The 18,890-nt window shown below is 36.6% G+C and overlaps 1 protein-coding gene across 1 annotated transcript in view; it reads left to right on the forward strand.

Annotated features, from left to right (window-relative positions):
• Positions 1-2,532: 2,532 nt before the first annotated feature.
• LMBRD2 (LMBR1 domain containing 2) overlaps positions 2,533-18,890 on the forward strand; it is a 19,941-nt gene continuing 3,583 nt past the window's right edge. The window contains exons 1-14 of the mRNA XM_008937879.1: positions 2,533-2,762; positions 3,628-3,707; positions 5,525-5,620; positions 6,397-6,564; positions 7,424-7,634; positions 9,611-9,685; positions 10,016-10,129; positions 10,660-10,843; positions 11,868-12,049; positions 12,783-12,916; positions 13,131-13,236; positions 13,953-14,050; positions 16,226-16,329; positions 17,356-17,402. Coding sequence (XP_008936127.1) covers positions 2,589-2,762; positions 3,628-3,707; positions 5,525-5,620; positions 6,397-6,564; positions 7,424-7,634; positions 9,611-9,685; positions 10,016-10,129; positions 10,660-10,843; positions 11,868-12,049; positions 12,783-12,916; positions 13,131-13,236; positions 13,953-14,050; positions 16,226-16,329; positions 17,356-17,402 — 1,773 coding nt within the window. The 5' untranslated portion in view covers positions 2,533-2,588. The remainder of the gene's footprint in view (positions 2,763-3,627; positions 3,708-5,524; positions 5,621-6,396; positions 6,565-7,423; positions 7,635-9,610; positions 9,686-10,015; positions 10,130-10,659; positions 10,844-11,867; positions 12,050-12,782; positions 12,917-13,130; positions 13,237-13,952; positions 14,051-16,225; positions 16,330-17,355; positions 17,403-18,890) is intronic.

Here is an 18,890-nt window from a genome sequence, read left to right on the forward strand (position 1 = left end):
ATAAGCTGGGAAGAGTGTCGAGGGGAGCAATGAGAGACCTGCAGAAAGCGTGATGTTAGACCAGCTAGGAAGGACTGAAGCACTAATTACATTAATCTTCAAGATGAACAGTCTGCTGGCAAAATGCTTCCCTCTGAAACTGGAAAGAATAAAACTGTGGTATAGTCTGGTCTGGGATTTCTGATTAAAGGGGTGTTGGAGTCCACTTTGGCGAGACGAAGGTCCTTTTCTCACAGATATGCTGTACTCTTTTTAGCTCATCTTTAAGAATATAATATTGGAGTGTCTCTGTAGTTAAATTTAGTGCGGTCTAGGAGCCATAAGAAAGTATGTTGTTTTTTTTTTTTTTTTTCATTTTCTGCTGTTTTATTAGTAACTTGAGTATTTCTGTGCCAGGCAGAGTAGTTAGTTCATTTGTAATGTAGATAGTTGTGAGTGTGGTTAGCAAGGTACTTAATACTGTTGGTAGGCTTCAAGAGAATTAAGTGTGAACTGAGCCCTTTATAGTGTGTGCAAAATGTCATTATCTGGATTTGGACTCTAGAGGATTTCGTGGCAGGCTTGTGAAATCTATGTCCTTCCATTCAGAAAAATTAAAAACTTACCGATTCTGTCTATGTCTGAAACAAAGCAAGAAAATCCTAAACATACACAAGAAAGAGCACATCCCTGTCTTTTATTGGCTAAGTTGCACCTCCAGCACCAGTGTTTCTGGTTTTGATCTTGCTTGTATTAAGCTGTAGCTGCCTAACTCTCCAGAAACAGAGTAAAGAATTTTGTTTCTTTTTGTCATTGCTTAATAGGAGCATCTTCTAAGCAGTTGAAGGTTGTGCAGTATGAGAGAACTCTTCTGAAGTAGAGTTTGTTTATCTCAGGAGAACATTCTTCAAGGGTTCAGGAATTTCAGCCACCTGATACTGGGGAGCCATGTGCTAATAATGAGAAACCTGTCTAAGTAAGATGAAGAAACAGAATTATGGGTGAGGAGCTTACCTTTCTTTGAGCTAACAACCAGGTTCAGAAGCAAATGCTACTTGCCACAGGGAGGCGTGGCTTTATAGCCTGTAATAATATATTTTGAGGTCTGATGCAAATAATTAGCATGGGTCTAGGATTTACTTCACAGGAAGCTCCACTCAAGCATTTCATTTCTCATTTTGTGGATTTTTTTTCCACTTAAACTATTTGTGTGGAGAGCTAGTCCTAAGTGGTTTCTATCTAAAAGTTTTGAGCTAATTTTGAAAATGCATAAATTTTATTTCAAAACATCTCTTACCTGTCATCAGTTGCAGTCTGGTAAGAATTAGACCTTTCATTTTGTATTCTGAGATTAGTTTACATAGATAACTACAAAGTTGCTTTTGTCTTTGAAAGTGCAATCAGATGTGGTAGGACTCAATTCTCTTTGTATTTTAGCATATTCAGTATATTTTTGTAATCTTGTGTAAAGTTGCCTCATGGTAGAAACTGACGGTAGTATCTTGCACAAAACTTCACCTTCTGTTTTGATGGCAGCATTTTATGTGTGACTAGTAAAAAAATACATAGTTGTGACTAATAGAGGGCATGCTATATAATTCTTTTTTGTTTACATAGCTTAAGGTGTGGCTATAATGGGCACCCAAAGCTACATGGGTCAGATAGGGCTACCATCATGAGGTTGATTTTGTTTTTGGTGGAATTTGCTACTGTACTATAACTACAAAAGACTGTCTTCTGAGGAAATAAGAATGGCACAGTAGAATAGACAAGGGTTTGCTTAGAATATGTGATTGAGAAATAGGTTAGATATCCTGGATAAATGATTTACAAATGATCTAGCCAAAATCAGGCAGACAGTAAGGGGAGGCTTTGACCCAACAGAAATAAAAATAATTCAGTAAACATGTAAGATGAAAGGCAGAAGACAAATAGCACATGCCTTTTGATAAGACACAGGAAAGAAACCTGAGCCATTTTCCTGTAATTTACCTCAAATTGCAGACCTAAAAGAGGCACATCATGAGCAGACTAGCATGTACTTTGCTGTATTGTTATGCTCTATTAGCTCTTGAGTACAGAATTTAAATGAGCAGTTAGGTAATGGTCCATTAAAAAAGTTGCTCATTAGCTTTCCAAACATTAATCCCTTTATCCAACTTAGTTGATTTCTTCTAAGAGGAAAAAAGAACAGGATAGATTTTCTTTTGACATTTATAAGCCTAACTTTTAAGTTAGTATAGTCTTATTTGTCCAGCATTGTCTTATAGACTTATTTGAGGACAGAGATTTTAATTCTGGATCTACTGTATATTAAGAAGATGAAGAGGAGTTGTCCTAACATGTTGTAGAAGTGACAAGATTGGAATAGCATATTATTTTGATTTCTGAAGAGAACCTTGCAGCAAATCTTCTTCTTTATCTGACCTGAATTCTTGTCATCTGAAATAAGAGAAGTCCATTAACATCTTTAAAAAATGTCTGCTAAGCAACAATTCTGCGTAAATATCTTCAAGAGATTTTAATGTAATTAAATGTCTTTTTCTCTTACAGTTCTCTTTGGCTTTCTTAAGTGAGCTGCGCTGTGTGGCTGGAGGGAGCATTCGAGAATGAGTGGTGCAGCGCTGGGCCTTGAGATAGTGTTTGTCTTTTTTCTGGCCTTATTCCTACTTCACCGGTATGGAGACTTCAAGAAGCAGCATAGGCTGGTGATCATAGCAACTTTGCTGGCTTGGTATCTCTGCTTTCTTATTGTATTTATACTGCCCCTGGATGTCAGTACGGTAAGAAACTTTACAGTCTAGCTTCAGCTGGGAGCTAAACCCCAGCAGCAGATGCCCACTGCCCACCCCCACGTGTCTGTAAGGGAGGAAAATCGTGAGGAAAAGGAAAAAAAAAAAAAAAAACACGCAACCCAGGGGTTGGGATAAGGGCAATTTAATAAAGCAACAGAGAGAAAGAGGAGAGACAACAACAATAATAACAATAAGACCTGTGATATAATATATAAAGCAGGTGACAATAAACCCCTTATCCCAGACAAAGCAGCTCTCCCTACTCCATCCTTCAGCTAACCCCCAGAAAAATAACTGCTGCTCCCCGGCTCCTGTATATAGAGGGCATGAAGTTAGTATGGTATCCACTACTCCAGGGGCTGGATAAGTTTTTTACACCCCCCCAAACTCTCCCCCAGCCTCTCCAGCTGCTTGTGGAAATTAACCCTACCCTGGCCGAACCCAGGACATTTTTAAACCATTGTTTCTAAAGATGGTATCTTAAAAAACAGCAGTTTCCAAATAGTATAATATTAAACTAAATGCTTCCTATCTTTTTGCACAGCAGTGATTGTTTACAATTAATTTTATTTTTTGTTGCCCTCATTAATTAAGAAATCTGTTTCAAATGTTTTAAAATTTCGTCATTTGTTTGTAACTTTTTAAAAAAATCTGTTTAGACAACATAAAAACACTTTCAGTTTTTTACTTACTTACCCTGCAGATTGCATGTTGGTTTTGTGGGTTTATTAATATATTTGACCCCAAATGTAAACCTGGAGTAAAGAAGATGTCTTTTAAAATGGGATTTACTTTTTTAAAAAGAAGTGTTATACCTTTTGTGGTCACTGACGTAAAATTAATTGTCTTTTAGACTATTTATAACAGGTGCAAACTTGCTGTAAACTCCAGCCCTGCAGAAAGTAATGGCTCTTACGTTACTCCTGCTCCAAGGTATGAGCTTTGTTTTCTTCATTAGACTATTTTAAAATAAGTATTTTATTATTTTCTTTTTTCAAATGATAGGGGTGTACTTAAGGCTAATAAGTTCTTAAGGCTAATAAGTTATCTGCGTGGTATGACATTTGAAGATTGTAAGCATACAGGAGGGTGAGGGAAAAGGTGAAGAAGAGTACATCTGTGGCTATTGGTAATAATGGCACAGTATTTCTAGCTGATTATCTAAATATTATTTTTTTATTTTATTTCATGCTAGATTTCCTCTATTTTATTGTTAAAGCAATAGAACTAAGCTTTTTGAGCAATCTTGGTAATCTGTGAAGAGGGACCTTGGTGAATGTCTTGAAGACATTAGACCTGAAGATCTAATTTTATACCTGAGGAATTAAATTAGTAGGCTTATGTAAGCAGCGTATCTAATTGCTTATTCTAATTGCAGATATATAGTGATTGGAGTTGTGTGAAATGTACTGCATCCTACCAAAGCAATGATGACTGTCTTCTGTCAGTAAGGGAGTAGTCTCTAAAACATGGTGGATATAGAGACTTTCCATGTCTGCATATTCTTTAGCCCCCATTGGCTGTTTCCACATCTTGTAGGTGTGAGCAGTATTATCTGTAAGATGATTAGAGTGTTTAAGATCTCAACTGATACGTCCACGTAGAGTATTGGCAGTTTTGTTGCCCTAAAGTGGAGGCTATCTGGATGTTGTATATCTATGGAAGAATAGTAAGATGCCAGACATAGTGACACAACATTGTACTCTTTATTTAAGACCACCCAGTGTACATTAATTAAACTTAGTTAGGTAAATACACAATTTGAAAACTGTACAATAGCCTTTCAGTTTACCTGAAGCTTCAGAACATGCTGGTGGATGGTATGCTTTAGTATATGACTTGAGTATATAAAATAACAATACCAACTTCAGTAGCAATTGAGCAGATAACTGTTGGTGCAACTCATGTTAAAACTTTGTTTGAAAACTTTAGTCATGCTACCTGTCATTCTGCAGTAATTTGATAGTTTTGAAATTACTTAGTCTGTGTGCAGAAAAACTCACAAGTCAGGCTTAACTAGTTTGATCCTGGAAAACACCAATTATTTCTCAGTAGATACTCCAGCTAAATTGACTGTATCGTCCCTTGACTCACTGTTGCTTCATTATCCAGACAGGTGTGAGGGAAAAGAAGGGTCTTACTGTGGATGAGCACTTTGTCTTTTGCTCTTTTTTTTGACTTGAAAGGGTCTTGGCTTGTCTGGTCCCCTGAAGCAAACACTACCTGTCAGAGAAGTATTGTCTCAATAAATCAGAGTTTATATAAGCCTGACTAAATCCAGCTTCATGACAGAAAAAACAACTAATACACCTTTTTTTACCACTTAATGCTCTACATAATTGAGCTAGGTGATGGGGTCTCTGGGTATTTTTAAAAATGTGCTGCACTAACTAAAGTTAAATGGTCTTTGTCTACAGAAATGTTTTTTCTCTGCTTGAAGAAAGTACTTCCTGCCCCAGAAGATAACCTTAAATTGCTTAATGGCTTATTTCTCTTTAGTCTTTGAGCTACCTTTTTTTTCCTGTAAGAAACCTATTTTGTCCAGATGCCTTACTTGTGATGGGGAGAATGATAAATATTTTTAAAGGGCTGATTCAGTTTATTTTTTTCTGAGGTGTTTGATGGTGCACCATGTAATGTGTTACTTCTATGCTGTTTTCAAAGGCCTTTCTAGAGAGGGGAATTTGTTGAAAATAATCTTTACACTCTTGGCCCCAGAACTAACAATAAGCTTCTTTACATTGATACAGCAAGCAAAAATGTTTCAAACCATGGAGTTACATTCCTACTGGCATTATGCCAATTTTCTGGCGTGTTGTGTATTGGACATCACAGTTTTTAACATGGTAAGTAAGTCAAAAGAATATGACAGACTATGATATAGGTATAATTTCTAAGTGCAACATCTTAACAGTCATAGGCATATTCTTCAAGAACATATATCACTATTCCACAGACCTATCTATTAATATATTATTTGCTAGCAGTGAAATTTATCAAATCATTATTGTACTGAATTGAGCATACTTGGTTTGGGGTTTTTTTATTTATTTTCAGGTGGCAGCCATTTACTCTTGATGCACTTCGATAGTTGAAACTGAGCAATTTACACAGAGAGGTGTTTATGGATAGATTGTCTGAAAAAAAAATGGGGTTTAGGCAACCAGACACCAAAATAATTCCATGAATAAGTGGGGTAATTTTGGAGCAATATTTTAAATTGTTTTGTTTTATTGGATATACTATATAAAGCTCTATAAATATAGCTACAGCATACAGATTTTCCATGCTTTTGGGTTAGATTAATGTATGTATTCTGATCAACCTACCATCAAATAATTATTTTTGTAGCTCTGTCAAGAATATAAGGATTGGTGGTGAGTTCTTGATCAACACAGTTTTTTTCATAGTAAAGCTGTTATTTTTATGTGCAGCTTATTTAAGGTTTGCCATAAGACTGGTATATCTACGATAAAAAATGTACAGCTAGCTAGTTTTTTAGAGGCTTGTGCGTCTTTTTAGCTTAAACACCCCTGTCTCACTATCCTGCCACTGCTGAACTACTTGTTTTCTTCTGGGGGTGTTGACTGATGTGATACAGTTTTGTTTGCTTTATTCCTAGGATTCTGCTACCTTTCATGCAGTCATATGCCAGATCAGGAGGGTTCTCCATTACTGGAAAGATTAAAACTGCATTGATTGAGAATGCAATCTATTATGGCACTTACTTGCTGATTTTTGGAGCATTTTTAATATATGTGGCTGTAAACCCAAACTTCAATTTACAATGGTAAGAATGATGTTGAAAGCACTTGCATGAGTTCTTACAAAATTGTCCCAGGAATTCCCTTCTGTAGATGAAATGGGTCTTTTTTAAAAAGACAGTTCTAGTTGATCTCATTTTTGCTGGGTAGTGGGAAAGTTTTGTTAACTTTTTTTATGGGAAGGGTGTTTTGGACTAGTTACAGAATGTTTCTTCTAATTTTCTGATTTTGATATGTACAGCAGAGGAATTCTCTTACATTTGCAATGGAATTTTTTTACTCCTTCCAAATACATTTTCCAAGTTGGTGCAGAAACTTTCTCTGTGTTTTCAGAATAATGTTTTTTAAAAAGTCTGCATAGGTGTTTCCTGTGTAACACTTCTACCCACTCTAGATACTATTGAAACGCAATAGGGTAATTTAAAGTGGTCCGTATTTACAATGTTGCTAGTGGTATTCCCTCCTAGATAAGGTGCTATCTGGTGTAGTGGTTAGTTGCTTTCAACTTCCACTTCTGAACACAAATCCTGGCTTCTGAGGCTGTTTATTATAGTGGCTGCTATTATGTTTAATTATGCCATTAATGTTTGCTAAGTTCATGCTCCTTCCTAAGGGAACATACTCTGAAAGCAAAGATTTTTGCCTTTGCCTTTCCTTCAGAGGGGGCAGAAATGTGGGAAATAAAGAAAAATCAAAAGCAGCTCTAAATGTGGCCAAGTGGCAGACTGGCCCTAGGCAAGAATTACAGACGATACTAAGTGTGTTCCTGAAAAACTGAAAGCCATATCGGTGCAAAAACAATTCAAGGTTATTTTCTTGCCAGTGGAGTATGTTTGGTTTGGGTTTTTTCCTGTTTGCAGGTTTTTGTTGGGTTTTTTTCCTTAGGAACCAACTTCAGACTATTGGGATAGCTGCTGCAAACACATGGGGTCTCTTTCTTCTTGTGTTGCTTTTGGGTTATGGTCTGGTGGAAATTCCCCGTTCTCACTGGAATGGGGCCAAGAGAGGTTATCTACTCATGAAAACCTATTTCAAAGCTGCCAAACTGATGACTGAAAAAGCAGATGCAGAAGAGAATTTAGAGGATATTATGGAGGTAAGTAACTAGCTTTTGCTATGAAATAAGTGAGGGCTGCTGTTTAATCATCTCTGAATTTCCTGGTATTGGGCATGTGTGGCAAGAAAACATAAGTAGCATGAACTTACTGAGAACATTAAATTAAGAAAAATAGTGTGCCACTTTATGACACTTGATCCTGTGTAAAAATAAGAAGATAAATAAATAGTCCTTGATGTGAAGAACTTGGCAACTTGATAGGCATTCGTTGTTTGGTTTGTTCTTTTGTTTACTCTTTTGACATAGTATTGGTCACTAATGAATAACATTCCAGAGTGCACTTGAAAATACAGTGTACAGATATTTCACTATTGTTCATGCAAATTGTGTATGTCTGCTCTTATGCTCTTCTACCAGTGTGTTTGTGGTGTCTTTAGAAGTTTCCAAGTCAGATTTGTGGAGCTATGCTGTTTGTCTTTTGAGAGGAAATTATGTGAGCAGTAGACTCAAAGTAGTTGAAGAACAGAATGGAAATGCAAACCATTGAATAACTATTCCCTGTTCTGCTGATAGCATAGCTTGGAAATACTACTTCCCAAAAGTTGTAGGGTTGAAGCTCTGAAGTGGTCAGGCAGTCAGACTAGATGATCATGTAGGTCCCTTACAACTTAAAATGCTCTATTCTGTTCTATTCTGTTCTGTTCCCTGATGTGCAGCATACCTGGTGCCTCAGAGGCTCTTCTGTGGTTTAAGACCCCAAAGTTTTAGCAGAAGCACTAGTTCTGCACTCAGATACTATATGCTGTGCTCACTTCTTTTGGCCAAAGTCTCCCGCTGTTACTGGAAGGATTGAGGAAAACTCTACTTGTATTTCCCTGAATTTTTTATCATTCTTCCCAGAGCCCTGGAGTCTCTTTTAATCAACCTCAGACTTTTTGCTATGACATCCCAAGTACCCATGTGAAAGACCAGGAATGGGTGGTAGTCTAAAGGCTGTACTAAGCTCTTCAGTTTTGTGGTGGTGTCCCTAGTTCAGGCCGCAGGGAGGCAGCAAACTTCCCTGAAAAGAGAGTCGTGTGCTAGACTGCTGTTGTGTGCTAGATTGTCCTTTAAGTCAGGCAGGGTGACAGACAGATTCTGAGGTTAATGTTACACACAACATAAAATATATTGCGTTGTTAATATATTAAAAAACTTTGTTTCAGTGTTTTGACACTTCACTTTTTTTTCCCCCATTTTTTGTTCTTTCAGTCTAGAAGCAATTGCGCTATACCTTAGAAATCATGGGCAGTATTTAGTTTTCAACCTTCACAGGAATAGTGAAGTGTGTGAAAATATTTTAAAACGTTAAAAATTCTGAAGAGTGCCAGTGCTGACTGTGAGAATTTGTTTGTAAATATTATGAATTGCTGGTGTCAAATATATCACAGAATTTTAGCTCTCACCCACTTTAAGCTTCAGTTTTCTCCCTTTATCAGAGATTCTGAAAACAAAAGAAACTGTAGTACTTCTCTAGCTATTAGATAACATTTTTTTATGACTGATGAATGCCGAACGTTCTCAGAACTGAGCTATGTGGAGATAATGTGAGGAAGATACAAAATGAAGTCGTTTAAAATTATATTCATCAGGGTGCTTAAAGTAATAAAAGTGAAATTAAAGCATGTAAAATTGAGATTTCTCCTCTTTACCTACAGCTAAACTGAATTATTTTCCATTTCAACATTCATGCGTAGAAACCAATCCTCCATGCATTCACCATGGTTGCAGGCTGATATAATGTTGTGGTTTGTTTTTTTTTTTTTTTTTTAAATACATGTATGTTCTTTATAAATACTCTTTCAAATGTGTTTTAGTAGATATCTAGTAAAGCTGTGACTTCTAGGAAATTCCACTGGTTTTAAGCACTGAAGTTTATCTTTTCCACTGGGAGGGATGGAACTCTTACCTGATCCTGTAAATTTTTTTTCATCTATTTAACATAGTGGAACAACTCTATGTTTTTTTCTCAACAGGAGGTCCGGAAAGTAAGTGAGAGTATCAAGTACAACCACCCTTTGAGAAAATGTGTTGATACAATACTAAAGAAGGTAAGAAATTGCTTATCAACAGCCAAAATTGTTCACTTGGAAGGGGTTGCTTCCTGCACCTACTGAATACTTGTACATTATTTTCATTTCCCTGTAACTGAAAATCTCTAATTGATATCTAGTGAGTTTCTGACCAGACTTCAAATTGAAATTCTTTGTGCAATGCTCTTATGATGTATGTAATTGTCTGTTCTATTTTGACATATGTGGTATTTTAGAAATGGTAAGATCGAGGCTTAGAGTGAGCTTTTCAGTTGCATAAAATGCCCCAAACTTTTCAAATAATTAGCTACTTCTTCATCTTCAGTTAATTTTCTCTTTTCCTTCCAGTGTCCTGCTGAGTACCAGGAAAGAATGGGTAGGAACATGGATGATTATGAAGATTTTGATGAAAGACAGAACAGCTACCCAAGTGAAAAAAGCCTGGTCAAACTTCACAAGCAGGTATATTAATAAATGAGAGAACACCTCACTTACGCTAATGTATGAGAATAAATGCTAGTCAGACAAAGATTTGTAATGCACTTCAACCAAATTGCTGAGTGTAGTAGGTTTTTGGATTGCTACTTAACAGAAACTTTTCTCAGTGAAAGAAAATATAGAAGTTTAATATCCCAGGTGTTGTCCAGATCAAATTTATGGATGTGTAAGAAATGTTCCTGTTGTGTCATATCTTGCCAGTGCTTTAACTGTCAGTGAGTAAGTCTTGTAATGAATGGTTGACAGTGCATTCTGAAAAAGAAATTGTAGTAAAAGCTTGGTATTCACTAATACTCAAAAAATGATATTTTGGAAAAAGAAGGCTGTTACTGCTACAGATAGATTGTGATGAAAAGAACTGCAAAACTCAGGAATTGAGGATTACAGGAATCATGTAAATGTAATGCAGTCATTTTAAAGGAATTTTGCAAGGCTCTTCTCTTGTTTCTTGAAACAGGTATGTTGTAACCATAATTTCTTGGAATTCATTGTAGGTCATCTATTCAGTACAGAGACATCGTCGTACACAGGTCCAGTGGCAAATACTTCTAGAACAAGCATTTTACCTGGAAGACGTGGCAAAAAATGAAACCAGTGCAACTCGTCAGTTTGTTCATACATTTCATTCTCAAGAACCAGAGAATAAAATCATTCAGTATTTCTACACACCAACTGTTGGTAAGTACTGGCATGCAGATTTTGAGCATGTAAAGGAGAAGTGCACTGTTTTGTAAGAAGGACCAGTTGTTTTATGTTAAAACTTTGGTTACAGTAGAGGGAAGCAAATGTGCGTCTTCATGCACTTATGTAATGAAATGGCTTTTGCACGTTGCTCTTGACCAGAACCTTACAATTTATTTTTTTACAGATTTAATAGCAGTTACATGTTGTGGTAGCGATAGCAGACTTTGAAGCCTTAGAAGAAGAAATTAAAATAGCAACACTAAATTACTGGATCATGGCTATGGTCTGTGTTTGTGGGATATTATTGAGGTGGCACTCGCTCTTCCAGTAAAGCAAAGAGGAAGGCACTCTTTTTTCTCTCATGTACCAGACATTTGGAGATGCAGCTGCTTGTGCATCTTTTCAGAGAGTGTTTTCTCCTAATCATATTTTAACTACTAATTTTGTTGTGCACTAGCAATGTTTTATTTCTAGTGCAGGACAATTTAATTTTACAGCCTGGACTTTTTTTCTGAGAGAGTAACAGATTATAGAATCATAGAATCACTGTAGCTGGAAAGGAGCTCCAGGATCATCAAGTCCAACCTTCATCCTAATTTCCCTAATGACTAGTCCATAGCCTCAAGTGCCACATCTACTCGTTTTTTGAACACCTCCAGGGATGATGACTCCACCACCTCCCTGGGCAGCCCCTTCAAGTGCCTAACCACTCTCTCAGGGAAGAAATTCTTCCTAGTACCTAATCAAAACCTTCCCTGGTGCAACTTGAGTCTGTTTCCTCTCGTCCTATGGTCAGTAATTTGGGAGAAGAGACCAACACCAGCCCCTTTTAGGCAGTTGTAGAGAGCAGTAAGGTCTCCTGTCAGTCTCCTCTTCTCCAGACTAAACAACCCCAGTTCCCTCAGGCAGTCCTCACAGGGCATGTTTTCCACTCCTCCCATTTTGTGAGGGAGGTCGGTTTCTGATTGTGCAATTTTCATTAACTGATGCTGGGGGGGGGTGTGTTTGTCTTTTCCAGAGTGGTACTGGGAATGCCTTCTACGACCATGGTTTTACAGAGTGCTTGCAGTTGTTCTGGCCATGTTCTCTGTAATTGTTGTGTGGTCAGAGTGCACGTTTTTCAGCACAAACCCAGTTTTATCACTATTTGCAGTTTTCATACAGCTGGCAGAAAAGACATATAATTATATATACATAGAGGTAAGTTTGAGATAGTCACTCAACAAAAATCTTTTCAGGTAGATTGTTATTACAACAGTAGTAGATGAGATTGATTTGCAGATTTTTTGTGTCTAAATATTCTGTCCACTTTCAGAAGGTGTCTGAAATATGTAATACTAAACTTTGTTTCTTTGGATGGAGTCTGTCTTTTGCCAGTTCTTGTAATTCTCCAGTATAGGGTGAAGGTGTGATCCAGTTGAGCTGTATGTCATGTGTCATAGAATACTCTGTGAAACACTAGCTTGGAGCTTAGGTGTTTAGGCTTTGTGTCTAATCAGCAATGTGACCTCTTTTTCCTGAATGGGAATTTGCTGCTGACCAGAAATCCAGTCACAGGTGTGACTAGCATATGCCTGCACAAATTTATCAGTAAAAGGACTGAATTGAAAAATTCCAGTATACTAATGAAATAGGTTGAGTTTAAAACACTTGTTTTTACCACTTCTTGGTAAGAAATGTCAATTCAGTCATCGTAACTGTCAAGGCAATTACAGCCTTTTCATGTACAAAACAAGTAGGAGAATAAATGTTCCTGCGGTCAATTGTGTTAGGTTACATGAAGTACAGAATGCTACAAGTATCATTCTCAATTCTCAAAAACTGAAGCTTCTCACATCTGGTGTTATTGTCCCATCTCAAAAATTAGACTGAATAGACTGAATACATAAAAACCCGTAGTAGAGCTGGTTTTGATTTTTTTTTTTCCCTCCAGATGGCCTGTTTTCTTACCATCTTTTTCCTAAGTATCTGTGTTTACTCTACTGTCTTCAGAATCCGTGTATTTAACTATTATTACTTAGCTTCACATCATCAGACAGATGCATACAGTCTCCTTTTCAGTGGCATGTGAGTATATTGCAAAATTTTTGAAGATTTTCTGTGAAATACTCAACTGAAAATGTCCATGAAACTTTCATTTATATTCTTTAATTTATAATCATATGGGTGTAAAGCCTATTAAGTGGTACATCATTATTCTGTGATATAACCAGTTATGATTGCTTAATACTTTTAGTGCAATAAACTGTTTTAAATGCTGTTACCTCTTGCATTTGTGCAGGCTGTTCTGCCGTCTTACTCCTCCATTATGCTTGAACTTTTTGGGGTTGACCCATATGGATGCAACAATCTCTCACAAAAACACTCAGCCAACTGCTTATACATCTGTAAGTACAGAAATTGCAGGTTTTAAGCTTCTTTATGGCTTGCAGAGTAGGCAACATATTTTTAAGTACTTCTCATAGTAAGATTCAGACACTCAAATCTTTTCACTACAGGGTAGAATACTTACTTATATACCAGGAGTTTGGCGACGATTGCTAGGAGTCTTCAGTAGGACTATTTTTCTATTTTGGCGTCTTTATCCTAAGAAAGTAAAGTATTATGCTGAAGAGTTCAGGCTGTTCTTCAGTTCCTGACAGCTTTAGCTTCCACTGACTTTAGCATATGGGACATCTTTCTAGATTGAGAGCAAACCTAACTTAAAAACAGTGAGTTTTGTTTTAATGAACCACCAGTTTCTGTAGGACAGCTAGTTACATCTCACATCTTTCATGTTAGCAGGCAGATTCTTAGTGTTGTCCAGAGACTCTGTTCACAGCAGGTGAAGAGATCCACCATATTTGAACTGGTTCTGGATTAGATGAGGCAACAAGATCTATCATCTTAGAAACTTTGAAGTGCATACCCTGTTAGAGGTCACCTTTATATCTGGTTATTCTGGGTCAACTGCCTGAATCAGATCTCTGATGGTAATCCTTATCTGTGCTCCAGTAGCTAAAGGATTTTGTGTTGTGGACTGAAAACAGTGATACAGCACAATCTTTGTGGATGTAGGTAGAATTTGTCTGATTTGGGCTTGTTCTTGTGGGTTTTTTTCTAGATAATGGGATCCATGAGAGTGCTGTCCTTCATTGCAGATGGATTCTATATATATTACCCAATGCTTGTTGTCATTCTCTGTATTGCCACATACTTTAGGTAAGTGATTTGCAGGACAGATCCTCCATGTTTATTTACATTATTTGTTTCACCAATCCAAAAGAGATTCAATTCTCCTTTTTCAGCAGTTGAGTTGTGACATAGTAATTAAAATGCAAAACCTAAACCTATACATTGCAATTTATAGGTATACAATGTGTGCATTTTAAGAATATTGATTATATTAATTCAGAACTGAGCTGAGGAGGGGGTTCCTCATTAAACTTCCTTCCTCGATTTTGACATCTGATTTGTTCAGACTTTGGATCCCCCAAAGATTTAGATTCTGCTTTTGAGATTAAAATTACCACGAGAAACCGATATTTTCAGAGAGATTTTCTGGCAAATTTAAGAAGCATTAGCAGAAACTTCAAGTAATGAATTTCCTAACAGCCTCATAATGACTTTCTGATGTGTTACTAGCACTTCAGTTTGAAAGCATACTGTTTTAAATCATTCGATTGTGTTTCCCCAAGCCACTGTTTGTTGGAGGCTGGAAGGGTAATTGCAGAAAATATCGTTACAGAATCACAGCATGTTATGGGTTGGAAGGGACCTCTGGAGGTCACTGAGTCCAACCCTCCTGCCAGAGCAGGACCATCTAGTCTAGGGCAGGTCACACAGGAATGCATCCAGATGGGTCTTAAAAGCCTCCAAGGCAAGAGACTCCACAACCTCCCTGGGGAGCCTGTTCCAGTGCTCTGGGACCCTTAAAGAAAAGTAAAGTTTTTCCCCGTATTGAGGTGGAACTTCCTGTGCTCCAGCTTGTGACCATTGCCCCGTGTCCTATCACAGGGTGTAAATGAGAAGAGATTGCCCTTTCCTTCCTGACGCCCAGCCCTCATATATTTATACACATTAATTAGATCCCCCCTTAGTCTTCTCTTCTCCAGACTAAAAAGCCCCAGGTCTCTCAGCCTCTCCTCACACGGCAGGTGTTCCAGTCCCCCAGTCATCCTCGTAGCCCTTCGCTGGACTCTCTCAAGTAGAGAGAGTGTTTGCTTTATATTTGCATTCCAAAATACCCGCTTTTGACCACTGTAAGAGAAGAGATACTTTTGGTCTGACCTTGCTCAGCCATGTTCATGTTGACTTCTGCAGTTTTGCATTACTTTTCAGTCAGAAGCAATGTATGTGTTTTGAGTCATGTAGGATGTAGTTAAATGCCTTGAATGGCCATTGATGCCCTGTGTGCATCCATAGATCCTAAGACTACAAGTGTCCAGTTCTAGGTTTTCCTTGTTTACCTTTAGGTTAGGTGATAAAAGTGGTGGTGGAGGGGAAAAAAAGAAAAAAAAAATAGCCAGTGACAAGAAAATAATTTGTTAGTTCTTGCCTATGATGATCCTGGGTTTTGAGTGTGATAACGAAAAGGAAGAAAAGAAACTAAAAGAAAGGAGGTTGTTTTTCATAAATTTTAATGCCCTCTAATAATTCAGATACATGCAAAACCAAAAGATTAATAAATCTGCCAAGGAAAGCTGTCTCCCTTATTTAATCCATCAGTCTTGGACGTTCAGGTAGTACAAGAAAGAACTTTTCAGCATAAATATATAGTGAAGCCAACTTTGAATATGATGTTGGTGGTCCAGTTTGGAGAAAGGAAAACAGTAACACAACTACAGTTGTATTCTCTGATGTGAAGCTGAAAAGGTGAAAGTGATTTCATGCTATCTAGTTCTAGGACTAGCCTAAGAAAGACAGGCTTATTATCTGACTGCTGGCTAATGAGGGTTAAAATCCAAAATGGCAGCCAGCATCCCTGCAGCTCAGGAGTGTAGTACACACTATTCCCAAGTGAAACCTGAGGTGAAAGTTCCCTTTCCTGTGTTACTGTTTCAAAACTACAGAAATTATAGTAGGCAGAATTTTTATGGTATTTGTCAGCTGGCATAGAAGAGTCAGTGAGATGTCATAGATGGAAAGTTCTCAGGTATAACAGAATTTATAAGTTAATTCTCTCATCATATTCAATTTGATTTAGGACAGTGTCACTGTCCTGTATTTTCTAATTTTTCAGCGAGTAAATAATCATCCCTTTCTTCTGCGCTGCTTTTTTACTTGAATTGTCTGTAAATTTCTGAATTAATTTGTTCTACATTTTGCTCTATAGTGTATCTAAGCTATTAATTGTAAATTAACAAAGGAAATTGCATCTCCTTCTGCGTTTATCAGTTTAGGAACTCGTTGTTTGAATCTTTTGGGATTCCAGCAGTTCATGGGGGATAGTGAAATGACCTCTGATTTGATTGATGAAGGAAAAGAGCTAATCCAAAGAGGTAATTTAGGTTCTCTATCCTGGTCTTCCTACATAATAGAATACATTTTTGCATTAAATTTCCATGAAATGTTGCAAAAAAAAAAAAAAAGTATAGCTTGTCAATATTTTGAAAACTATACTGACACCGCCTACTGCACAAAATGCATGACTTACAGCATCGTGGTAGCTATATAAACTTGCTTGTGTAATCTGTCATAAAATGATAGTTAGCACTTAAATTGTCTTTATCATCAACAAACTAATTTTATCTTTCTTTGTGTAAGTGTATCGATTGAGCTGCTTTCATAATTCCTCTAGGATTTTTTGCTGATTCAAGTAACTGTTCTGTCACAGAAAGCATGTTGTTCTGCAGAGCTGTAATAATGTGCTGTTTTGGGGAGCTTTTTAATTATTTTTTTTAATGTTCATTTTCATTGAAAGTTTTTCTTGAAAATTGTTAGAAGCTGTTGTGTTTCTTGAGTAAGTGTTTAGAAATCAAAATCTCTGGATACAATATTATATTATGGAATACTTCTCCTTTGATAGTTTATCAAAAACAAAACCTAGATTTACTTGCAGTAGTGGTATTTCTTTGGAGAAAGAAGAATGTCTGTCATTCACTTAAACAAGAGGTTACTATTTCTTTTATACTGTGATTTTACACTTACAGCAGATAAGAACACAAACTGTCCGGGTTGTACTTTGGGACTCAGAACTTCAGCAAGAATTTGTTTCAATAATGCTCAGGTTTCTTCTTGATAACATACTTTTTCCAACTATTTCCAACAGTGGTTTTGGTTTTGTTTTTTTTTTTTGCTTTGCCAGCTGGTATCCAAATGTTATGACCTGAGATACCATCATGATGAATTCATTTTAATGGGAAACTCCGTAATAATAGACAAGGAGCTTTGTCTTTTGTTTTAATTCAATTGTATAAGCCATCTATTTCAATAAGAATCTTTGCTAGTTAAGTTTCAATGTTGTTTAAAAAAAGTATTTATAATGATTTGTCTTGCATGGAGCTCTGACTTTTTTTCATTTATAGAGAAAAGAAAACGACAAAGGCAGGAAGAAGGTGAAAACAGAAGAAGGGTATGAGAATCTTTTAGCTAATTATAATATTAATATACTACAATATCTGATAGGGTTTACTATTGCTATTTTATTCAGTATGATCTGTTTCACAAAAAAATAGATGAAATCAGTTCGTTCTTGCAGAATAGTCTTGATTGGGGGAGAAGATATTGTACATTATATTTTTAAAGGATATGAGGATGAATGTGGTCACACTATTTGAAATCGTTGTTACTGTGTTGTGTGAATGGTGTATGCAAATAGGTATAAGAATTATTAAAACCAGTCCTATTTCTAAGATACAGAATAATCTGACATGGCTTATTATCAGTTTGTTATGTTGATACTGCTCTGCTTGAAATAACTGCAGTTGCAGTGTCATCATTCACCCACCCAAACTTTTCAATGAACACACAAGCAACAGGTAAGTAATTGACAGATTTTTTTATTGGTGTTTTTTTTTTTTTACTTTTTCCCACAGAGGAGGGAATTACATTAAAGACAGAATTAATAGTGTTACTACTGAGTAAGAAACAATGCTTGATTCAGATCATACTTTGAGTGCATACTGCATTGAAAGGTTTATGGAGGCAGTCAATCCAAATAAAAAATAATTCAGGCAGCTTAATTTTACAGAGCTTCAGTTAACTATAGTTTTAGTTTTTCATTAACTTATAACATTTGGAATTTAGTATAGAAAATCACAATCAAAGAGATGAATGAAAAGGATACATGCAAAAAATGAGCTGACTAAAGGAAGGGGAAAATTGTGTCCTGAGAAAGGCAAGGTAATACCAGAGCTAATTTCTCTTGGCTTTCCAAGCTCAGGGATACTTTAGTTCTAGATGACAGCTGGTACTGCATAGACATTTCTTTTGATACTCTTCCCCCCAGCTAATAGTTTTAGAACTTGAAATTGTGAAGCAGAATAGTGGCAAACGCATGATGCATTTAGTATACACTGAAGTGATGTGACATTAAGCAACAATTTTAGTTCAGCTGCAAACTCCATTTCAGATGTTACCTGTTTTTTTAATTTTGTGTTAAATGCTGCAGCACATTGATGCTTGAAACTTTGGGGCTTTTGAGAGTGTTATCTTTTACTGAATCATGATTAAATGTTTGATCCTTCTGCAGCTTAGAACTGTAATGTACAACACTAAGTAGTACAGTAACACTGAGTATACCAGTTCCTACCAGTCCCTAATCTGGCATCTGGATGTGAATCTGAAATATATTAGAGTTATTAGAGATATTGGAAAAAATTCAGTATGTTTCTGTTGAGACATAGGGTTGTCTCCTAATAAAAACATGAGACATTTTCTTCTCTAATATCTCATAAGACTTCATACTAAAATGTTTATGTACTAGAACGTGGTGGAATGGAGCAGAACCAACAAGCTTAGTAAAAATGGCCTGTTAAAATGGTTTTTTTTGCTCTATGCACCTGGTTATTTTTCTGTTGTGCCACTAGATGGCAGTGGAAATTTAAAAAAAAAAAAAAAA

This window comes from Merops nubicus, unplaced genomic scaffold (genome assembly GCF_000691845.1).
Source record: "Merops nubicus isolate BGI_N331 unplaced genomic scaffold, ASM69184v1 scaffold13123, whole genome shotgun sequence".
NCBI lineage: Eukaryota > Metazoa > Chordata > Aves > Coraciiformes > Meropidae > Merops > Merops nubicus.